Source organism: Cydia pomonella, chromosome 9 (genome assembly GCF_033807575.1).
Source record: "Cydia pomonella isolate Wapato2018A chromosome 9, ilCydPomo1, whole genome shotgun sequence".
Lineage (NCBI taxonomy): Eukaryota > Metazoa > Arthropoda > Insecta > Lepidoptera > Tortricidae > Cydia > Cydia pomonella.
The window spans coordinates 9,529,278-9,554,693 of NC_084711.1; the positions used below are offsets into that span (position 1 = coordinate 9,529,278).

The 25,416-nt window shown below is 41.0% G+C and overlaps 2 protein-coding genes across 5 annotated transcripts in view; both read left to right on the forward strand.

The window, feature by feature from the left end:
• Positions 1-11,357, forward strand: part of LOC133521294 (trafficking kinesin-binding protein milt-like) — a 56,546-nt gene extending 45,189 nt beyond the window's left edge. For all 3 annotated transcript variants that reach the window (XM_061856172.1, XM_061856171.1, XM_061856173.1), the window contains 5 exons: positions 162-304; positions 811-966; positions 1,151-1,301; positions 2,073-2,338; positions 9,029-11,357. In XM_061856172.1, coding sequence (XP_061712156.1) covers positions 162-304; positions 811-966; positions 1,151-1,301; positions 2,073-2,338; positions 9,029-9,465 — 1,153 coding nt within the window. In that variant the 3' untranslated portion in view covers positions 9,466-11,357. The remainder of the gene's footprint in view (positions 1-161; positions 305-810; positions 967-1,150; positions 1,302-2,072; positions 2,339-9,028) is intronic.
• A 1,998-nt stretch (positions 11,358-13,355) lies between these two features.
• The window catches only part of LOC133521296 (intraflagellar transport protein 81 homolog), a 28,512-nt gene continuing 16,451 nt past the window's right edge, over positions 13,356-25,416 (forward strand). For both annotated transcript variants that reach the window (XM_061856176.1, XM_061856177.1), the window contains exons 1-2: positions 13,356-13,575; positions 23,501-23,706. In XM_061856176.1, the coding sequence (XP_061712160.1) occupies positions 13,429-13,575; positions 23,501-23,706 (353 nt within the window). In that variant the 5' untranslated portion in view covers positions 13,356-13,428. The remainder of the gene's footprint in view (positions 13,576-23,500; positions 23,707-25,416) is intronic.

Genomic DNA, 25,416 nt, shown 5'->3' on the forward strand with positions numbered 1-25,416 from the left:
GAGGCCGTGCGCGTTAGAGGGTTTGCCTCTTGGTGACCTAAATCGCAACAAGGTGCACTCTATTGTTTATAGTATAGGCGATTTTGCGAGGCATATCACAGTCGGTGTCGGGTTAAAAATAAATATTATACTCTGTGATCAAGAATGATTTTGTTTTTCAGTGGCGGCACCGGTGAAGGCGTGCCGGGCGCGCCGGGCGCCGCGGAGCTGGCGGCGGCGCTGCGGAGGCTCACACCGCAGGAGATCAACTCGCGACGAGCCTCCTTGGCAGCCTCGCACGTGCTTAGGCATCGGCGTAGCACAGGTATGCTGTTACATTTTTTCTCGATAGCAGAAATATAGTCTGGCACAGCCACTTTGATAGTTGAAAAGGGCGGCGAATTTTTAAAAAATGGGCTCGAATTGTTGACCTGCCGTAAAAAAAAAAATTGAATTTTGCGCCTTTTCCTACTGACAATTTGGGCGTGAATGAGTATAAATACACAGAGAACGCGTTCTAAGTGATCTGTTTACGAACATCAAGTGCTTATGACGATAATTTTAAGTGTTGTCTTTTGCGTAGGTAGTTTTATTGTAGTTATGACTAATGATAATATGACTATCATTACAAGATGACTCAATAATTATGCCAAACAAAGGGATCCGGTTGTAGTTTGTAGTAAATGATATATGAGGTCCGTCCGGACTAATTATGTCCGTATGTCGATTATTTCAGTCGAAAGACGTTAACATAAAAAAACTGTGAACGTCTTTTAACCATCGACTGTTATTATTTTATTGTTTATATTTGTATATATGTTTTATTCGCAGAGCGTGACCTAAGCGAAGAAAGCGCGGTATGGGGCGCAGGCGCGGCGGGCGGCCTAGCCCGCTTCCGCGCCCCGCACAAGCTGCAGATCGTCAAGCCGATGGAGGGCTCGCTCACGCTGCACACGTGGGCGCAGCTCGCCAAGCCCAACATGTCAGGTAAACCACCAACCATGGACATTAGCCAAATAATTTGAGTGAGGAAAAAAATGACACCATCTATAGTTCAGTTCAGTATGCTTTCTCGCCAATATGTCCGTTTAAACGCGCAGTTTTAGGAAACTATTTTACGTTGGTTCCCTGATGTGTTACACAGGTTAAAGGTACGTTGTATTGTTGACAGGGTTGCTAGAGGAGCAGGAGGGCGTGGGAGTGCGCGGCTCCCGCTCGGCGCAGGCGCTGGGGCTGCGGCTGTACCGCCTGTCCGACGTGGAGGAGGACGACGACATGCCGCGCCTGCCGCACTCCAGTCATGTCTATACCTTTACCAACAGGTAATCTCAGTTTTTTTTAAAGAATAAGAATAAGTAGTTGTTTATAGTTTATCGTTGAACAAGATGTTAAAATGATACATAGTTACAATGGCTACCCTTTTCGGGTATACAATATTACACAATTACAATATTTATACAGATCACTTAAATTTATATTAAGTACATCTAAAATTACAGTCTTAAATGGAAAGTGAATCTCATCGTTTACAGCAGTGTAGTAGTGTACATACAACAATCCACAAAACTTTTTTTTTATGAAACAAAGGAATACGCTTTAGAAGCTTCTGTTCTATTTTAAGTACTTCATAATAATTTCCTTGAGATAATCGGCCTTCAAAGAGCAAAACTAGAATGATAAAAAATAACAATTACACAGTAAAACGCTAAACTATGAGAATTGTAAATATTTTCACATCAATCGTCTTACTATACTTGCTATGTAGAAGCCATAAAAATTTAGGAAGCGTCAATTAGTAGCGACATCTAAGCGTACCAAATCAACATTTCGAAGCAATTTCATACTACCTAGAAATAGATGTCATGCCGTTCTGAACTAATGATCTGCGTCTTACGAAAAAGGGTCTTGAAAGTTTTTAAAGCGATGGCGTTATCTGCTGCAGTTTATACGCGACTTTATTTCCCAGACAACTAATTGAAATTATCTGCAGCTTATAGGCGACTTCATTTTTCAGACAAAGCTCAAATTAGACAGATATTCCTTTAGGTTCTTTCTGTGCAAGTTATAATAAATAAAAATTCCGTTTGTTTCAGCATGGTGATGCACCCGAACGACGGCAGCCTGGTGAGCAGCACGCGCGGCAGCAGCGTGAGCTCGGGCATGAGCAGCCTGAGCTCGTCCGTGCTGGGCAGCGCGTGGAGCTCGCGCCGCACGTCGCGCCGCTCGTCGGCCGCCGTGTCGCCCGTGCTGTCGCGGCGCGACTCCTTCTGCGAGCGTCGCTACACGCCCACCGCCACGCCCGCCAACAGCCCGCTGCTCGGCTCGCCGGACTCCTCGCCGCCCGCCACGCCCAGGCCCGGTCAGTATTCTTATACAAACTCAGAGGCGCCACCGTACACAGTACATGTTTATATTTGTCGATTTGAAAGATGTTTGCACGTATAAGCTGAAACCAAAGTGATTATTTTAGTAAGTAAAGGATTTCTGACTAAACATTCATGTATATTTGAATGTTGTGTTCTTTTACATATTTATTGAAAAGTGGCTGTGACATAAACGGACAGACAGACGGACATGACGAATCTATAAGGGTTCCGTTTTTTGCCATTTGGCTACGGAACCCTAATAACGCTCTGGCAAAATGTCATTTCTCAGCAATCACCTTCAGAATGTTGTTAGTATTATCTCTGATCCGACCCGACGGGGACTAGAGTCTACGCAAGACACATTGTTCACTCACTACACTGCACTGCACTTCCTACCTTTTGTAATGAAACACTTCACTTGACAACTTAATACTCATTTATTCCGAAACCAAATTTACCTTATAAGGGGCTGTAGAAAAATCTTAATAGCGTGAAGTAGCCGATAGATCAGCGACATCTACTGTGAAATTGGGCAACTATAAAAACTAAACATACTACATTTAACATTATCGGCCCCCAAGGACGACTTGTCCTTCATAAAGATCCATGTAAATAAAACAAACCAAGAATAGTGAAGTAAACAGCACGTGAAAACATGAATCAATAATAATAAGGTTAAATTACATAGTGAAACTCAAATAGAGCTATTCTTCAAAACTAAAACACATTAAACTTCTTAACAGATAGTTAAGGATCCAGAGGTAGAGGGCAAATTTTAGCAATGGGTCTTCGAAAAGTACCATTCTTTAATTTCAACGTAACCACTCGTGTTAAACCATCTCTACCAGGATGCTTATCTATTATACGACCTAACAACCACTTTCCGGGAGGGAGTCTTTCATCCTTGACCAAAACTACTGTTCCAATATCAGGATCAGGATTAGTAACGGTCCATTTATACCGGTTTTGTAGTGTTGTTAAATACTCAGAACTCCAACGAGTCCAAAGCGATTGCAACATCCTTTGGAGCAATTGCCACCGATCCAAACGGGATACTGGCACAGTGGCGAGACTTTCTTCCGGAACAGTGATAGGAGCTTCGCCTATAAGAAAATGTCCCGGTGTAATTGGAGAAGCATCATCAATAGAATTACTGATGGGAGTTAGTGGCCGAGAATTTACACAAGACTCCACTTGAGTCAACAGTGTAGAATACTCTTCGAACGTGAGAAGAGTTTGTCCGATTACACGCTTAAGGTGAGACTTGATCGACTTCACGCCGGCTTCCCAGAGTCCACCAAAATGTGGTGAGCCAGGAGGAATAAAGTGCCATGTAGTTTGGTAATTTGCCAAAATCTCAGATATTTCTCCAACTACTTCTGAGTTCCTATTCCTAAACATGGTGTCAAGCTCTTTAGACGCTCCGATGAAGTTGGTACCACAGTCGCTCCACAGATCACTACAATGACCGCGTCTAGAAGTGAAACGACGAAAGGCGGCAATAAAAGCAGCCGTGGACAAGTCACTCACAAGTTCTAAATGAATGGCCTTGGTCACGGTGCAAACAAACAAAGCAATGTAGGCTTTACATGTACGTTGACATCTACCTGGGTACAATTTTAACTGGACTGGACCAGCAAAATCCACTCCACTTTTACGGAAGGGCTTATCTGGCGTTACACGACACGCAGGTAACTGACCCATCAATTGATTGATCGGTGTTGCAGACTGTTTAAAACAAGGGATGCATTTATGAACAACTTTCCTAACTAAATTTTTAGCACCGATTATCCAGTATTTGCAACGAATTCCATTCAGAGTCAGTTGAGGACCTCCGTGCAAACAATGAATATGAGCATCATTCACAATCAAAACAGCTAAGTGACATTTCGAGGTTAGAACGACAGGTGACTTTGTATCAAAATTAACATTTGCATTACGTATGCGACCAGTAACTCGAATAATGCCATTTTCGTCTATAAACGGGGCAAGTGGGGTCAAAACATCAGATTTCGGAAGCCTTTGGCCTTTTCTCAGCATTCGTAACTCTTCCTGAAACCAAAACTCCTGAGAGAGTCGAATGCAAACTTTTGTGGCATATCTCAATTCGGTAACTGTGGGATGCTGAGGAAAAGTCTCAGGAACTATCTGATTCATTTTTACATCAATGTGTGCTTTACACAGCTTTACAAATCGCAGTAAGTATGCTGTAACGCGAATCAATTTTGTCAGAGTAGAGTATCTAGCCAAATATGTAAGTCGATCATCACTCTCATTCGATACACCAGCTTGAAGTGCTACTATCTTACTATCATTTCCTTTCGAATTTTCTTTGGCTTCTAGTTGTGTTGTTGGTATGTCGAGAGAAAGTGAGCGACAGTTATCAAAATCATTCTTTTGGTGAAGTACAGTTGGTCCGCGCCACCACAACTCGCAGTCTTTAAACAGATCGGGACGAATGCCACGCGACGCAACGTCTGCAGGGTTTTCTGCCGATTTTATGTGATGCCACCGGCCACTACTTACATTATTAACAATCTCAGTGACTCTATTAGCTACGTACGTTTTCCAAGTGCTAGGGTTTCTTCGAAGCCACGCTAAGACAATCATTGAATCTGTCCACGCAAATACAGATTCTTCGGGCAAACGAAGACTGTGCTGAACATCTTTGAGTAACTTCGAGAGCAATACCGCGCCACACAGTTCCAATCGTGGGACGGAGACTTGTTTGACTGGTGCCACTTTTGTTTTAGCAATGACAAGTGACACGTAGATTCCGTGGGGCGTGATAACTCGCAAGTAAACAACAGCAGCGTAAGCTAAACAAGAGGCATCACTGAACCCGTGAATTTCCACTCTTTCCTTGCCGTCAAATTGTGTGTGAACCCAACGATCTAAATACAAGATTGGCATGTGACAGAGCTGGTCCCTGTAGCTTGACCACTCTGTGGCAAGTTCGAGAGGAAGTTCATCTGTCCAACCAATACCACTCAACCAAAGTTTTTGCAAAAACATTTTTGCAGTGATAATCACAGGCCCTAAAAAACCTAAAGGGTCATATGATTTAGCTATGTCCGACAGTACTGACGTTTTGGTGAAGCGTTCTGTGGGTTCCGAAATATTTACCTTAAGTTCGAAGACATCGTCATGTGAGTTCCATTTGATACCTAAAGCTTTGATGGTATCATCAAGCTTAATCTCGACACTTGGTTGATTAGTTTTTTCCGAACTAGGAATATTTTTCAACACGTCAGGACTGTTGGATGCCCATTTGTGCATTTCAAATTTCCCTTTTGCCATAGCTTGTGTGATACGACTCTGTAACTTAGTTGCTTGTTCCACGTCATTCGCACCAGTGAGTAAGTCATCCATATAAAAGTCATTACTTATAATTTCAACTAAGTCTGGGAATTGCTCTTTTTCGTCTTGTGCAAGCTGCTTCAATGTGCGAATAGCGAGGAACGGAGCACATGACGTACCATATGTCACAGTTAACAAACGTTTCTCGACGATTTCATCTTGTGGAGATGAGCGCCACAGTATGCGCTGATAGTCAACATCTTCTTTAGCGACGAGTATCTGGCGATACATTTGCTTTACGTCAGCAAGCAGACAAATCTTGTGAGTACGCCAACGAACAATGAGATCTCGCAAGTCTTGTAATAGTGATGGTCCAATAAGTAACTCGTCGTTCAGAGATGAGCCATTTGACGGCTGTGCAGTTCCATCAAAGACCACGCGAAGCTTTGTTGTGCTGCTGGATTCTCTTATCACAGCGTGGTGGGGAAGATGATAGACTTTGTGAGTTGGCTTATGTTGTGGGTCTACATCTTCTAGATGATTCAGCTTCTGATATTGATCGATGAAGTCCGCATAATCCTTCTGAAATTTAGGCTTGTTTGCGAATCTTTTCTCCATGTGCATTAGTCTCTGTAATGCGATCTGTCGAGAGTCGCCTAAGTTATTTTCGTGATCATCTTTAAAAGGTAATCGTACGACATATCGTCCATCATCTTGTCTATAGTGGGTTTCTTTATAGTGCTCTTCACATTGTTTTTCAAGATGTGTTATCGGTTTCTCATGTGGCTTGTACTCTTCAGTCTCCCAGAATTTGCGTAGGAGTTGATCTACCTCGATGAGTGCGTGGTGAGCTACAATATTGTGAGGTGGCAGATCACTTCGTGATTTAGACGCTCCAGAGACAAACCATCCGAGTTTCGAGTTTTGTGCTATAAGCTTGTCATCGTTATATTTGTGAAGTCCGTTTAGCAAAATAAATGCATAGACCTCGGCGCCCAGTAGAACATCAATAGGTCCCGGCGATTGCATGTGAGGATCCGCTAGTTGCAATTGGGACAGGGCAGGCCATTGTGAGATGTCAAACTCCTTTGAGGGTAACCAACCATTTATCTTCGAGAGTACGTGAGCGTTAACTTGCATTATATAGTGAGTGTCTATCGGTGAGTAAATATCTAAGTTAACGACGTGTCGTGGCAATGACGCTTGATCTTCGAGACCTGTGATATTAGCTGGCTGCAAAGTCTTCTTCAGTCGCAGTAGTTGCACTGCAGACTCCGTAATGAAGGTTCCTTGTGAGCCTTGGTCAATAAGGGCTCTGAGTTGTACGAGAGAACCACTGCTATCTTTCAAGCATATCTGTGCTGTGGCTAATATCACTTGTTTTCCTCTTTGTGAGACCTTCAGACTTGTGAGTTGCTTGGTTTGTGTGTCATCAGGTTCTGTGGGTGTCTCCATAGTGACTGTATTCGCAGTTATACTCTGGTGGTGTAAAAGCGTATGGTGTTTGCGATTACAGGTTCTACATGTTGTGACTTGTCTACAATTCCGTATGGAATGTCCTTTGACAAGGCAATTGAAGCATAAGTTGTTGTTTCTTACAAATTCTTTGCGTTGATCTATGTCGAGTTGTGCAAATTCCGTGCAGTGAACAACTTATGAACCATTCAGAGTCAGTTGAGGACCTCCGTGCAAACAATGAATATGAGCATCATTCACAATCAAAACAGCTAAGTGACATTTCGAGGTTAGAACGACAGGTGACTTTGTATCAAAATTAACATGTGCATTCCGTATCAACTTCATCGGTGAAAGATCTCACATTCTTTATTTTAGGTGCAGTAGCTGGTGGTTGAAATGTGGTCTCTTTCTTATCTTTCTTCTGTGTCGCTTGTACCATTTCCATCGCTCTGAATCGTCCCTCTAAGTATGATGTGAGCTTCTTATACGTGGGTAACTCTATAGATGAACCAAGCGATTGCTCCCAAGCTTTGTGAGTTTCACTATCTAACTTGGATACCACAATATGCACGATTATCGAATCCCAAGTAGTTGTATCAATCTGCAAATTTGCTAGACTACTGAGACACTGGTTTGTAGTATCAAGAAGATCCTTGAGGCCTTTAGAGCATTCGTACGTGAGTTTCTTCTGATTGAGCAGGCGATTCAGTATGGTATTAGCTATCACTCTATCATTGCTGTAGCGGCAGACTAAGGCGTTCCAAGCCTTCCCATAATTTGCGGCTGTGAGTTCGAAATGACGGACTACTTGTTCTGCTTCACCCTTCAAGCTTGACCTCAAATAATGATGCTTGTGTATGTCACTCAGACCTGGCTCATTGTGTACCATAGAGATAAACAAATCCTTGAAGTGCATCCATTCTTGGTAATCACCGGAAAATGAAGGGAGGTTTATCGGTGGGAGTTTACTCTTTGTGACAACTTGAGGTTGAGATGCATGAGGCACTTGAGGTGAGGCACCTTCTTGTATTGTGACAGATTCCGTCAGTTCCAATAAACTAGTCTTGAACTCCATATAGAAATCTTCAACATCATTATAGAGTGCTTTCAGTTCCTTTTTCTCTTCAACGCTTACTGAAGACTTAAGAATTTCTCGGTGTTCAGCAAGGAATTGATTCCAGTATTCTTCAAGCGACTCTATCCGTATTTTCAAGTAACTTGCTGTATAACGCGTTGACGAAGTTTTCTTGTGATTAGTGTGAAGTCTTTTAATCTGACTAAAAAGTTCTTCTTGTGATGCTATGTTAGCCATTATTGTTTTAAAATTTGCTAAGTGAATGACAGATTTCAAAGTCTATTTGATTCTAAGTTTATTTTTGAACACAATTTTTCAAAGTGTTTTCAACCGAAATTACGCTAAGTCCAAGAATTCACAAAATCGACTAAGTCCAAAATTTAAACAAATTATTCTAAGTGTTTTTTCGACGGTTTTTTTCTAAGTCCTAAATTCACTCGAAATTGCACTATGTCTTTTTTCACACGAAATATTCTAAGTGTGTGTTACCGCGAAAATTGACTAAGTCTTTGACACTTCACATTTCCACTGTCACTGTACTCACGATTATCCGGTTCGAAGGACCAATGTTCACTCCCTACACTGCACTGCACTTCCTACCTATTGTAATGAAACACTTCACTTGACAACTTAATACTCATTTATTCCGAAACCAAATTTACCTTATAAGGGGCTGTAGAAAAATCTTAATAGCGTGAAGTAGCCGATAGATCAGCGACATCTACTGTGAAATTGGGCAACTATAAAAACTAAACATACTACATTTAACACACATATCGCATTTAGACGTTCTTATTTAAAATGTTTTTAAAATGTTTAAATAACTGAACATGATGTTTTGATTTCCCAGGCGACGCACCGCCGTCGCTGCACGCGCTGATCGCGTCGGGCACGTCCATCCTGCGGCGCCGGCACCTGGCGTCGCCCGGCACGGACGGGTCGCCCGCGCCGCTGGCGCTGCAGACGCCCGGCTCGCTGTACACCGGGCTCGTGCACCGCAGCCCCATGGAGCAGCTCACGTGCCTGAAGCGCACGCTGCGCTCCCCCGCGGCGCCCGAGCGGCCGGAGCCGGGGCTGGGCGTGCCGGCGCACCCGGGCCAGGGCGCGCTGGACGCGGCGGCCCCCGGCCCCCCCGGCCCCGCCGCCGCCGCCCGGCGCCGCGCCCGCGCCCCGCGTCCGCGCACGGACCTGGGCACGGCGCCCGCGCCGCCGCCGCTCGAGAGGAACTCCTCCCCGCTCGGGACGCTCAGCACGCTCCTGTTCGGCAGGAAAGGCGGCCTTCTATAATTCTCGCGGTGATACGTTCGGTTCCTTCGGTCCGTAGACCTGCCGAACCCGGATGTACGGAATATCGAACGAGATAGCATTACGGTTGACGATTGTAACGCGCCGTCTAATTTAAATGTCACATTGTTTCTACGAAATTCTAACTCCGCGCGATTATGGTAGAGTTACTTGGGCTTTTTTTTTATATCGCTCCGATTGCTATCGTGCTCTTTATTAGCTAATTTAAACAGAGAATCAACAGCGAACGTACCGTTCGCCTTGATAAATAATGTTTTACGTTTTGATATCCTATTATGTTATTTATGTATAGTCGTTTTACCTTTGACGTGTATTTTTTGTAGCGAATTATTTAACTTTAGTGAGAAGCTTTGTGCATTTATAATTTTTTTTGGAATCGAACTTGAGAAGTTTTTTTAGTCTGAATTGAGTTTGATTAGCGGCATTTTTCTGTCTCTCTTCCTCTCTCTATAAAACATTCCTATAAAAGAGCTCAAGTGTTTATTACGCTTTGTGTTAAAAAGAGAGAATTGTCCCGAGGACCAGGCGTGCACTTAAATAATCTTGTTGACAAAAGAACGAATAACAAAAGTGCAGCTGCTTAGACAGTTGAACTAGAAAGGTCTGCACGGCGGCATACATTTTATGGTGACTACATTGTCATATGTTCTTCACAATCGAAGTTGCCGGGAAATATAGAACAGTCCTGTAACGCCAACTAGTTTAACTGTGCTAATAGGTACACGATAATATCTTCAACTGCATACGTCTTTCTAGTTCTTTTGTCAATGATGTGTAGATGATTGTATACCAAAATAATAATATTTTATAAATTATATTAGGGGAGTTAACGGATTTCTTTGTTAACGAGACCCCGCCACGAACAGTGTATTATTTTATTTTGGTTGTGTTATTTATTGATTAGTAACCTGAGACTTAACTCTAGAATTTACGTAGACGCTTTGTCAAGAAGTAGTTATTGAAGTGGTCGTATTACGATAACAATTATCGCGCTTATTATAATTTCTGTAATTGATAATTTTGATAAAACATAATATATCATTGTAAATATGTAATCAAACTTTCATTTAAGTAGGAGAGTACAAATTTATTAATGTTTTGTAAATCAAAACCTAGTAATATGTATCATAGAATCAGTCATATTTTGAGGCCTATTATAACAATGGCCACCCATTTGTACCTTTCAAAGTTTCACTGCAGATCCTTTGGTTGATTGTAAATATGTATGGTTTAATTTATTATCTCAGTGATGACGAGCTGACGGCCACGTCAATTCATTTAGTTGCTTTAATTAAAGTTAATTAGTGGGTATTTGTTACTACTAACTTAGGGTCTGAGTAAAATAATGGTGCATGCCATAGTGTAAGTAGTATCGAATTCATGATAGTGGAGGTGAATCAGCAAACGCAAGAATGAATGTAAATCAGTTGCAGAACTTAAATGGCTGTCTTCATTTGCCGTCGTTTAGTTAAATGAATAATCAGTGAATAACTTTAGGTTCTGAAATTGGTGCTATATAGTTTTTAATGTTATTATTGATTTGTTTATTTTCAAATCAATGTGATTAGGTGTCGTAAATTTACAGAATTATAATTATTTTTTAACCAGATTGGTATTGTGTTGTTTTCTGTAGCGCGTCTATTGATTTTTGATTTGGCGTCGTGTCAGTATGTGTACTTGAACCATCTGTGAAGTAGTCAGGTGAGGCTGTGAGGCGAGCGAGTGCGAGACGATTCCGATCGATTCCCGAGTGAGAGAGTACCCGAGCCTTAGGCACAAATAAACTGTAGAATAAGGGCAATTTGTTGAGATTTGACATAAAAAATTATAATTATTGTATTATAATTACAGGAATATAATTTATTCGAAGATAACTTGTGTAGTTTTACTTGAATACTCATGTTCACACACAACCTTTAAATGGTCTATAATAGACATCGAAGTTGCCAAGAAAATCGGTAATACGTACCTCTAGCGGCCCACCATACAAGGAAAATTGGCAATCAAATTTGAATCAATGATACTAGAAAATAGAGTTGAATTTGTTTTGTTTATAAATTGAACAAAGCAAATGAAAAGCAAGTCTTTTCCATTTGATAAGATCCTAATTTCATTGCAGGTAATTTGTACTAGTATTAGGATATTGAACCCCAAGAAGGTAATGCATTTCTATATTTCTTTCTTTTTTGGGAGTGTACTGCATTGTTGGTTACGTTGTTATCACACCAGGATCTACTTACTGATGGGATCCCGGAGATTGAGACAAATCTTCACACGACTGAGTTTAGACTGGTTTGTGAGTCAGTTTTTTTGTGTTGTCAGTTGTTCACATAGATATCAAAGAGTAAAGTAAGTATGATAGATATCTATTCACATCAATTCACCCGTAACCCATAACGCACGTGCAATTGTATGTATATGTATCTATCCTTGTTTATCCATATATATGCATATATTAGTGTACTCATAGTCATAAGGTATAATGAAACATACGATAGTATTTATTTAGAAATTTTATTTCGCTCACAAGTTAACGGTCTTTTTAGGGTTCCGTAGCCAAATGGTAAAAAACGGAACCCTTATAGATTCGTCATGTCCGTCTGTCTGTCCGATTCTGTCACAGCCACTTTTTTCCGAAACTATAAAAGCTATACTGTTCAAACTTGGTAAGTAGATGAACCGCATTATGATGTTTACACAAAAATAGAAAAATAACAATAAATTTTGGGGGTTCCCCATACTTAGAACTGAAACTCAAAAAATCTTTTTTCATCAAACCCACACGTGTGGGGTATCTATGGATAGGTCTTTAAAAATGATATTGAGGTTTCTAATATCATTTTTTTCTAAACTGAATAGTTTGCGCGAGAGACACTTCCAAAGTGGTAAAAAGTGTGTCCCCCCCCCCGTAACTTCTAAAATAACAGAATGAAAAATCAAAAAAAAATATATGGTATACATTGCCATGCAAACTTCCATCGAAAATTGGTTCGAACGAGATCTAGTAAGTAGTTTTTTTTTCAATACGTCATAAAAATTAAAAAAAAAAATCTTTTTTCATCAAACCCATACGTGTGGGGTATCTATGGATAGGTCTTTAAAAATGATATTGAGGTTTCTAATGTTTCTAATATCATTTTTTTCTAAACTGAATAGTTTGCGCGAGAGACACTTCCAAAGTGAAAAAATGTGTGTCCCCCCCCTGTAACTTCTAAAATAACAGAATGAAAAATCTAAAAAAAATATATGATATACATTACCATGCAAACTTCCAACGAAAATTGGTTTGAACCAGATCTAGTAAGTAGTTTTTTTTTAATACGTCATAAATGGTACGGAACCCTTCATGGGCGAGTCCGACTCGCACTTGGCCGCTTTTTTGTTTGTTTAATTCTCACTGCACCCACCTTGAAGTTTTTCTGTTTTGCCTTAATGGTTGATTGGTAGAGAATTCCTATTGGCATTAAGTCCGCCTGTTGTACTCTTTTTTTATGTGCAATAAAGTTTAAAATAAATAAATTCACATGCGAAGAACATCGCCGCAAGCTAGGTTGTTATGCCCTCTAGTAGATATTATGCGGGCTTCAGAAATTGCAGGCTTTTAGGACACCCTCTTTTAACTTTTTTTTCAGACTATCTGATAGATGGCGCTAACCATCTCAAACTATAAAATGTAGAATACCAGTAAACTTATTATTCCGATTCCTATCTAAATATTATGGTTATGTTACGTTGAATCCATCGTAAATCATAATATCTGAGATATGATTAATGATAAATAGGTAGGTATTAAAGTTTTATGCCTGAACTTAAACGCAACTTATTTTATGGTATCATGACTGCTTTCGAAGTTTCCATGGTGATCAAAACAGTCAACATAACTCTTTGTTGAGAGCGAAAAGTTTCGAAAACTACAACGATAAGTGATTTTCTTGCTCTAAAACAATGACGGAACAAATAAAGTTCATCGTAAAGGAGATAAACGCAAGTTTGGGGCGGAAGTACGACTTGATAAAGTTCGACGCCTTGGATGAAAAACAGTTACTGCAACTGCTCGTCGATTTACTCGTAGCCTTTAATGCGGGCGAAAAGGTAATTAGGCTTTGTTTTGGCTTAAGCCTTGTGGACCTTTCCTACTTTTATCATCATCATTGGCCAGAGCAACTTTAGAAATGATTGCTGCAGCGGAGATCCGCGGTGCGGCACATATTTTCCTGTGACTGTATAGTCCAATCGCAGCACCTCCTACCTAGATTTTAAGTAATAACAGGACTGATAGGTTTTAAAGATATCTTGGTACCTACATCAGTCGCAGGGTAATGCTTTAACACGTTTACTGTCCGTGCCCCGTATATCGGTCACGGCAAGCCTCTATTACATAGCCGTAAGGTTGACAGTTCAGTTTGGGACAGTGAACTTACGTACGGCGCATAATTTCCCATTCGTAAAAGGTCCCTCTATCCCTTTTGCAAAACATCTCGTTAATGAAATACCTACCCTAGTAGCAAAATATCTTTGGTTTAATATTCGTCCGATTTTGATCTTCTTTCTCTTTCTTTCTTTCGAAAAAGTAGGTAGGTGGATTCTTGATTAAAACAAAATACCCCCTTTCTAAGTTTTGTAAAATTTTCGTTTCACATTTCAGTTAAAAAGATTTTGACTGAAACGGAACGTTTTTAATATCTGCTACCCACTGCCACTCAATTAAGTAGGTGGTACTGGCACTGTTGAATGACCATTGATTGCTCCTTTTGGTATGAATAGTTGGTTTAGTCATTTCTTGAGTAGACTAAAGCTGGGTCCACACTTGTATTTCGCCGTATCGTATTTCTGACGCGTATCAGTATCATGATCGTTAGTGTGGACGCAAAAATATCGTGTACTGCAACGCGCCATATCTGATTGCGCGCCATCATATATAGTAGGATCTTATAGATGTGCTATACGCGTGCGCCCGTGAGGGACAGAACATACGTGCAAATGCGAAAAAATTTAAAACATGTTTTAACCAGACATAGGAATCCGCGGGGCAAAATTGTTTGACAAGTAGGGAGTTCCTGTATCGATAAACTCAACTATCGATGCTAGTTCTATATACTAGAGATCACTCAAGGGTTTGCTTGTAAAAATATGTTTTTATTAAGAGTAAAAAAATAATTAAATAACAACTCAATATACTCTTCTTTGTTTTTAAGACAAGACAAGACAATTTTATAATTTTACTCATCCCAATTCCCGAAAATATGGAACAAATTCTGGTCGGTTACTTTAACAATAGTAAATGGGACGATTTTTTTTTTTTGGAAGACGAGTATATTGAGTTATTATTCAACAATTTTTTACTCTTAATAAAAACATATTTTTACAAGCAAACGCTTGAGTGATCACTAGTTTATAGAACTAGCATCGATAGTTGAGTTTATCGATACAGGAACTCCCTACGTAATTTGGTCAGGTTATTTGTTGACCATCATAAACCATACTAAAATATACGATGGGGAATAAAAAAATGAGTATGTGACAAGGATAAACATTAATAACGCTTTCTTGTCCAGTCCTACTGAAAGTTCCATAAGAGCATCTCGTTCGGTCATCTGCCGACTCTAAGCTTAATGTTCGTAACTTTCATTCTGTTGGTTAATGTATTCCTGGTACCCCGCGATACAGGCAAAGCGGAGACCCCTGCTACATTCTGTAATTTTAATTTCTGGAAATAAAGATTATTTACCATGTTACCACAACCGGATTAGGACCAACCTCGAAATCTCTGGAACAGTCCTGAAACTTGGTATGTATATAAATAAAATAAAATAAAAATAATTTATTTCAGGTATACTAACCTAGGTATAAATAATATCAATTTCTGTATCTGTTTTTTATGTAGTGTGCAATAAAGAATTTTATTATTATTCTCTTTATTCATTTAATGTCTTAGATTAGGATTTTTTATAATATGGATATAAAAGTAAAATATAAAAACACTTACAAAACAATACAAAAAATATAAACACATTATAAAAAAACCTAACCTAGGGTGCCGCCAGCAGCGGGGCAAGGCCCAAGCTGCCGGTGGTCAGGGCCGCAGAGAGAGGAACCGCCGCACTATCCGCGCCGTGCTCAAGATCACCGCCTTCTGCATCTGACCCTTGATCCAACCACCTAGCGAGAGTCTCTCAAGGTGTTGTTCGAGACTCTTCGCTATGAGACCGTTCGCTGAAACGACTATCGGGACAATGATCGTCGAATCAACATCCCACATGGCGGTTATCTCGTGAGCCAAGTCTAGGTACTTACTGGATTTGTCCTTCTCGGCTTTCACGAGATTCTCGTCATGGGGGATGGTGATGTCGACGAGCACGGCCCGGCGTTGCGATCGATCTATTATCACGATGTCAGGCTTATTGGCTACAATAGTCCTGTCAGTGATAATAGATCGATCCCAATAGAGCGTGGCACGACCATTTTCGAGAACTGGCGCAGGTGAGTACTTGTAGTACGGTACTTCGCGGTCCACAAGGCCGTATAGAAGAGCAAGTTGCTGGTGAATAATCCTGGCTACGAGATTATGTCTGTGCAAGTACTCGCCGTTAGCAAGATGAGAACAACCGGAAATGATATGCCTGAGTGACTCACCGGGACGGCGGCATGCCCGACAAATGTCGACCGTACCGTCCTTCAGGATATATTTCCGATAGTTGTTCGTCATCATAACTTCGTCCGCAATTGCACAGGCAAAACCCTCGGTTTCTCCGAAGAGGTCCCCGAATCGTAACCAGTTCACCGACGCGAGCAGGTCTACGTCGGATCCCGTTAGGGCCTTGTAGAACCGCCCGTGTAGCACCTTACTCTCCCATGCCGCCCTGCGATCCGCAGTACTTAGTACCACAGGTTTGCGCCAGTTCTCGTTTGCCAAGGAGAGCGGCGTGAGGTTCCTGTCTACTGCCACCACATCACGATGCATCCCACACTCGTTGTTAAGGAAATAATTCCTGAGATTGCACACCTCGCGGTTGTGGAGATCTTTGGCGTTTAGGAAGCCTCGACCTCCACACTTCCGTGGGATGTACAATCTCATAATTGACGAGCGTGGGTGCAGCATACGGTGTGTGGTGAGCAGTAGTCGGACCCTCCGGTCCAGGGCGTCCAGTTCGGTCTGAGTCCACCTTAGTATGCCAAAGGAGTATGTGAGTAAGGGCATTACCCAGGCGTTGAAGGAGCGCACTTTGTTGCCTCCTGACAAAAGACTGTTAAGGACTTTTGTGAGCCGACTAAAAAAGCGCTCCTTCACCGACTGTCTAATACCCTCGTCCTCAATACCCAACGACTGTGACATACCAAGGTATTTGTAGGTTTCTGATTCAGAGATAGATCTGAAAGACATTGCCTCAGATAGTTGTAAATTTGTTGAATTTACAACCTTCCCCCGCTGTACATGCATAACCGCACATTTATCGACACCAAACTCCATGTTGATGGCACTACTGAAAACTTCGGTGGTTTTCAGTAGCTCCAACAAGTCTTGGCTATTTGGTGCAAATAATTTGAGGTCATCCATGTACAGAAGATGAGAAATGACTTCACCCTCTCTCCGAAGCCGGCAACCTAGTCCCGAATCCTTCAGCAGGGTGCTGAGGGGATTCAGAGCTAGGCAGAACCACAGGGGACTCAGACTATCACCCTGGAATATTCCTCGCTCAATCCTTATAAAATCCTGCGGGCCAGGGTGGTCATCCCCACCTCCTGGTTGACGAAGGACTGTGGTCCACTGCCTCATACACGCGCTTAGGAAGGCTCTTAAAGCTGTATCAACTTTATACAGCTCTAAGACCCTCCCCAGCCATGAGTGAGGCACCGAATCATAGGCCTTCTTGTAGTCAATCCAAGCGGCAGAGAGGGCCCCCTTATTCCGCCGGATTTGTTGGCAAATGGTCATGTCTATGAGGAGGAGCTCTTTAGTACCACGGGACCCAACCCTACATCCATTTTGAGCGGAGGCCAAAATGTTGTTTGCGACAATGTGCGCGTTTATTTTTGATCTCAAAATGGATGTAAGGAGCTTGTAGAGTGTAGGCAAGCACGTGATGGGTCTGTAGTTCTTTGCTTCCGTGGTACTACCGGACTTATAGAGCAGGAAGGTGACACCAGTTGTTAAGGAAGGTGGGAGAGAACCAAGCTCGAGGGCTTGTTGAAATTGTGCTGCCAAGCGTGAGTGCGAGCATCGGAACCATTTTAGCCAGAAGTTGTGCAATCCATCCGGCCCAGGGCTTTTCCAGTTCTGGGCCGTGCGGATGGCACAACTTACGTCATCGGGGCTGATGGTAATTGCCCCCATTGGTTCAATAAACTCGCACTCACGCTCGACAACACTCATCCAATCCCCCTCGGTGTGTTCGACAGGCACTGACCAGATGCTACGCCAGAAATCAGTCATGGCAGTAGCATCCGGCGACCGCGTGTCGGACGCCCGAAGGTTGGTTTCCTCCCACTTTCGGTATACCTTCCTTTGATCACTCTGAAAAAGACGATTCTGCTGGAATCGATCCACACGCTTTCTGTAGCGGCGAATACGGTTTGCCCATGCATACACTTTCTGCTTAAGAAAGTCGATGCGCTCCGTGAGATTGGCAATATAGTCGCGGGGCTCAATACCCGTCCCCGCGAACGCCTGATTCACAAAGCGCATTACTCGGGGGCGGTGGTTGCCCCCCCTGAAGCAGATCAGCTTTGCAATGAGAGTCCTAAACGAGTTGATACGTCGCTCGATCCGTATTTGCCATGCGGGGGCACCTCCGGCGGTCCTAGGTGCACGTTCAGCGTCCGGAAACTTGACTCGTGCAACACGGCACGCCGCGATGGCTCCGCAATACATGATCGCGTGCGTATCATCTAAATCTTTACTAGTCCGCAGATATGGCTCTAGTAAAGCGTTTAGGGCTCCCATTAGCGCTAGATTGCGTTTATTCATAGGCAAACGTGGTAATCGTGGCCTAGTGTTGGGTGTGGACCGATACTGCGTAATCACCTCTTCCAGAGTCCTCCTCAGTTGCTCATTGGCAGATGTACTCACGCTCTGACTCGCAAAGTCCCCCTCATCGGTACTGAAATCAACCCGCGGCGCCCCCGATGCCAGGTCGGGTGCGGGCATCGGATCCGGCGACGTGGCGGGCAGATCTCGCACCGAGGAGGAGTCCGCGCGAGCAGAGAGAGCCTCCTGGCGAAGCCGATCAAGTGTCGCGTCATCCAACCGCTTTAGCCGCTGAATGACGCGCACCTGATCCGATAATCGTTGTTCCGATACGATGATGGTAGGTTCAAGAGCCTGAAACAGAGGAAGTATTCTTGAGCGATACGCGGATAGCTGTGTTCCCCCCTCTGTAGCCCCATAGTAGGCGCGCATGACGTTCTCATTCATTATTATTATTATTATTATAAATTAAAGGCCCGTTTTTCATGCCCACACCGATTTCATATTTGGGGGCCTCGAAGAATCTCAGCCATCTTGCAAAATGGATACAATGCTAGTGATACAGCGTGTCCAAAGTGAGCGTCCAACGCCTCGTCAAACTTAGGATACGTGAGCTCGATACGATACGCATGATGGTGATCGGAAAAATGATACAAGTGTGGACCCAGCTTAACACAATCTTGTATTAGACAAGACGGTAGTAGGTATAATTAAACGCACTAGGTATTCAATCAATAGGAAATTGCTTGAATGGAGTGTACTCAAGTCGCCACTAATGATGAACCTTTGGGGCCCGGTCAGCTTTGAAGCAGTTCAATGTGGAACGTTCTAATGCCTTTTCAAAATCACCATTTACTCCCCAGACTAGTAGGCTCAATTGTGAGACCGAGACATCTCTTTAAAGTAATGAATGATTGAATGAAGATCATTATGTCAGGCAACAAGTTGTCCATAAATAAACACCTTAACACTAACATACATTTTATAACAATATATTTTAAAACTAAACGCTACAAATCACATTACTACGTTATTAAATAATGAATACGTAGCACTGTATAATGGGAAAAGTAGCGCATCTCCAGTTCTTTAGTCGTAAAATGTGATTTACGAGTAGAGATGTCCACACGTCCACATTTTTAGTGTCAACGCGTGCGCATGCCTTGAAAGGCAGGCCGGCTGGCCATGCTTGCATTTATCGAAAACGATTTCAATTTATGTTGCATTCCAATTCTATCTGATTCTGTGTCGCGCTTTTTTAGACTTTCATCTTGCTATTACGACATTATTTTAGTTATTACTATACTCGTCGAAGTAACTTACCTATAAATTGTATATACAGATGTCAATCATAATGAAAAAATCAACGATCAACTCTGGCCAACGACCGATTGGACCGGCAATTCAAAGATATGAGTTCGAGTCCCACGTTGGGTTCGAGTTCCATATACAATTTATAGATTGTAATGTGGTACGTACAACTGTATAAAAGGAACTACCTTATATTCATATTTCTGTGGGAACCACCTATGTGCAAGCATGAGTGTGGCTAAACAATAGGTACCAAGTTTATATTTTTAGTTTCTTTGGCAGCACATGCGAAAATGGTAGAGAATATTTGCTGGTCAAATATACATAATGCTTGTGGCGCCTCCACGTGCCTATTACACTATACTCGATGGTGGGTAAAGGGCGCAACGCAAATTGGGTTATATATTTGTTTGAAGAGGCCTAACTGTTTAACTATACTGTGTTAATTATACCTACATTTGTATTGCGATGCGAAGCCAATGTAATCTGATTAAGTAATTTACCTGTGGACCCGAAACTTAACATTAGAATAGTAAACGAACCAATTGATCTTATTATCTTAATGCTGAATTAACAACTCTTTTTATTTACGTCTTCAAATCTCCTAAGGTAAACAAGTTGCTATTAGAATATCTCCGTAGGTATTTTTATCTTGCGTACAATTCCATTAACGTAATTTTATTGAATTATTTGGAGTATTGCCTATCAAAGTCTAACACGGTCAAAGTTACTTGATTCGTGGGAGATATTAATTTAAATCCTTAATCATTCAAGTGCCATTTAAATAATGAGGTCGTAAATAATAATTTTCTTGAATCTTTGCTACATTGAATTCCGTTTTCTTGAGGCCCTAGGTAGGTAAATGTTATTAAATCAACTAGTCATTTCAAGGCCTACAACTTCAAAAGAGGCCTAATTAAAGATTGTTGGAAATTGTGCAAATTATATTTAAAAGATTTAAGGAGCGGCACTTATTACCTAATCGTATTTTATCTATAGCCTTACCACGACTGCTTTAGCAGAGTGAAGTTGACATAATTATTCGCTAACGTCTGCGTAACTTACTTTCTATAGGTACATCTCACTGATATGCGAGTACGAGTGAGATGCATAGAATTAGTACATTACGATACAAGTGAGAAATTCGCAACGAGTGGCGATAAAAGGATTAAATTGACACGAGTTGCCTCTTTGTAGGTACATGTATTGTACAACGTTTTACAGTACATAGCGCCCTTTAAATCTAGATTGTAACGTAACGTAATGTGCTAATTATCGCACTGGTACCACCTATCCCAGGTAACGGTAAGTAGGACACTTCTTTATTTCAGAAATAATATTTTACATAAGAGGTGAAATGGAAGGTAAAAGATTAGAGACACTTTTTTCATTGCTCTTGAGAGCAGTAGATATTAGATAGATTATGCAAAGTTTTGGATTCTTCATCTTATAGATATTCACACAGCATCAAATATATTCACACTACTTATGGATTGGCCTGGGTTTTTACGGAGTTTATAGGTCAAAGCGTTATGTAGGCTACTCAGAGCTTTTTTCTGGAAAAATCCACGTTCCCGAGGGAAGCAAGGGATAAGAGCCAAGTTATGCTCGCCACATGTGCGATGGTATGGGTAAGCGTTTATATTTTAGTTTAGGGTTTTTAGAATTAGGGTTTGGCTAAAAATATTCATAAAAATCCCTAATAATTAATCCAATAAAAATTAACCCACTGGACAATAAATGTCTGACATAGTTCTGATAGTGATAGTCTATTTCTGGAATGTATTTATGGTCATAGTTAGTAGCTAGTTAACTCTTTTTGTTGAACCTGTACATAAAACTATAATAAAGATAATATAAGGAAAGTTACGGCCGGCCGAACTTACCCGTAAATGTTTTAGAATTAATGCGATTCTTTGGTACCCTTATTGGGTTCGATACGAATAGTGTTACGTACGAATGTTGCGATAAATTCCTCAGATGTGTGTAAGTATTCACATATATATCGATATTGGAGTTCTGAGAGCGGTCACGTTTGAGCAGGAAGCAGAAAGATTTTGGTCCGTGTACATGTAACATAAATCTATCACGAAGGGTTACACAATTACACATGACGCGAACCGGGACGAAACTTTTTTGTTGTAACCTTTTTTATATGGAGGATAGGCAGGCGTTTGACCACGATCACACCTGATGGTAAGTGATGATGCGGTCTACGGTGGAGCACGCTTACCTACTTATGAGATACCTATTTACTCTAGCCTTGAAGAGATTACCTAATTTTTATAAAAACGTGCCCTGATTTCTGGTTTCTGAAAGGTATGTAGTATGTATGATCGTTTGCCTGTAAATTGGAGCCGTAGTAGAAGCAGAGTGGATGAAAAAGTATACATATCCCTTCTATTGGAATGACAGTGCTACCCGCGTCGCCATCAAGCTAATCGTTAACGCTCCGGAGCGCAGCGTAGTCATCTCTCTCTATCACTCTTCCATATTAGTGCGACAGTGACAGTTGCGTTTCATTCGCTACGGAGCGTTAACGATTGGCATGTTGTCTACGCGGGCTGGTGTAAGTGTATCTCCAGAAGAACTGTTGCTTATATCCCGATCACAACGTGAACTATAGCTGCAGTTGACCGTTATACTTTTGTACAAAAATATAGCATCGACGCTGCGCTTATGCTTATAAGTTAGTCTAATTAGTGGCATTCACGTGTGGAATAAATAAATTTATCTACACACATATCATAAACCCTCCATGATGCCTTCAAAATCCGTAAATAATGGCCAACATTACGATAAACTGTTTTGTTACAACAACTTTCTTTTCTGTGATATTGTAGTTATTGCTTCATCAAAATCGATTTGGTTAAGCATTCAAATTTGGAACATCTCTAAAAAAAAAGCAATTCGATTTGACCTCTATTCTAATATCAGTCGAGATGCCTTATTGTTTGAAATGAAATGTCAATTGCGTACAATTTTGACATATCTCGCATCTTTGTTTGTATCGAATGATACTGAAATAGGCCCCCGACTCTAGTTTGTCTCTGAATTAAAAAAAAAACTACATGCGTGAAAAAAGTTTTTATTTACCGCAATTTGACGTACAGTTTATATTTTAATTAGTTTTAAGTATAAAATGAAAATGTTTTGTTGTTTTTAAGGTAACTATAGCAAAAGTTTCGTGTAAAATAAGCGATATTAATATTTCGGTGATGCCACCATATATCCGCGAGTTCCGCCAAGAGAGCAACGATTTGGCAACGAGTAGGTTGTAATTTGGGTTTGTGATTAATAAATAAATAAATATTATAGGACATTATTACACACATTGACTAAGTCCCACAGTAAGCTCAATAAGGCTTGTGTTGAGGGTACTTAGACAACGATATATATAATATATAAATATTTATAAATACTTAAATACATAGAAAACACCCATGACTCAGGAACAAATATCCATGCTCATCACACGAATAAATGCCCTTACCAGGATTTGAACCCGGAACCATCGGCTTAATAGGCAGGGTCACTATCCACTAGGCCAGATCGGTCGTGAATATTTCATAGAATGTTTATAATATGTGTGTAGATAAAATAGTGTCCTCGTGTGATCTTTTTAAGAAACTCACTTCGTTCGTTTTTTAAACCCACACTCGTGTATTTTAATGCCTTTTATTATGTAGCAGTCACATAAACTACTATTAAAGCAACTTGTAAGTTTATTATCACTTCCAGTTGGACGTTCGCGACGATGACCCCGAGACCGTGTCGGTCCGTCTGCTGGAGATGCTCGGCAGCGTCAAGTACCGACCGCCAGCGGGCGAGGATCCGCCGAGGTTCCGGGCTCTGCTGCTCGCGGGTGACGCCAACACTGTGCACCACGTGCTGTACTGGCTGCTGGCCAACAAGGAGCACGTCACTAACACCGCTTACCTGGCCAAGTACGACTTATCGATATTATTGAAACCATAATACTTGCTAACAGAGCGTCAAGTACCTACCGGTAGGATCCACCGCGGTTCTGCGCTCTTCTGTTGGTGGCCAAACAATGTATAATAAAGTGATAAAAAATAAATTACATTATTCACTTCTAGGCATCGGCATATACTGTATGAGTGTGTGGGAGCCAATTTTTTGTTATAACAACGAATAATTTATTTTATGCTTTTTTTAAAATATAATTTGCAGAATTAGTAACTTATCATCATTGTCTAAAAATGTATGTTATAACCTTAAAAAAGCGGCCAAGTGCGAGTCGGACTCGCCCATGAAGGGTTCCGTACCATTTATGACGTATTAAAAAAACTACTTACTAGATCTCGTTCAAACCAATTTTCGGTGGAAGTTTGCATCGTAATGTATATCATATATTTTTTTTTTTTTTTTCATTCTGTTATTTTAGAAGTTACAGGGGGGGGGGGGGGCACATTTTTCCACTTTGGAAGTGTCTCTCGCGCAAACTATTCAGTTTAGAAAAAAAAAGATATTAGAAACCTCAATATCATTTTTGAAGACCTATCCATAGATACCAGTGGCGGCGCGTCACAAATATTCGTAGGGAATCCGGAGCTAATTTTGCTTTCCTTTTCTCCATGAGCCGGTGGGAATCGAGTTTTTTGAACGATCCGCCACTGATAGATACCCCACACGTATGGGTTTGATGAAAAAAGATTTTTTGAGTTTCAGTTCTAAGTATGGGGAACCCCCAAAATTTATAGGTTTTTTCTATTTTTGTGTAAAAATCTTAATGCGGTTCATAGAATACATCTACGTACCAAGTTTCAACAGTATAGCTCTTCTAGTTTCGGAAAAAAATGGCTGTGACATAAACGGACAGACAGACGGACATGATGAATCTATAAGGGTTCCGTTTTTTGCCATTTCGCGCTACGGAACCTTAAAAAGCAACCATAACTTAACCAGTTAAAAAACCAAAGGTACTCGTTTAAGAGAATGCATAATTATATTTTTGGACACCTAATAGATCACATTTCTAGGTATCGTTTTATTTGATAAAGCAAACTGAAATATCATGGCGAGTAGCCCTATCTCAGCTATTTTATCGTTTTATCTGGAATTAGCATACTTATTCTAGACAGTGTCCAAATGAGTAATGACCTTTCCGCCTTTGCTCGGGAAACATCTTGTTATTTTATTATGTAAATTGTTTTTTAACTATTCATGAATCCATTCATATTTCAAGTTATTATTCACCTACCGAAACCTATTTTTTCTCGACCTTTTTTCCGTCTCGGTTACAATGTCTAATTTAAACATAGCAGGAAAATAATATCTTTTCAAGAGAAAAATATCTTTGTTGACTACGAATGCAATTACTTGGCCGTCTCTCTATATTATAATAAAATAAACATTAGAAAATGTCAACGTACATTGATAACATGTGTGTTACCTAACTGACATGTTAAGGTGTTATTTATTTTAGTAAAGGCACATTGAAAGGTCACTAGGTAGGTAATTTGACAGAGTACCTATCTGAATGTTATATTGTATGTCTATGTCTGAATGCGTGTTCGCCTACCTTTATTTAAAACGTCCAAAAGTTTGAGCGATCAGCCCATGTTTAATGATGTTCGCAATAAGTACACTTAACCAATAAAGTCAAACAATTTAATTATTGAATGCGAGAGAGA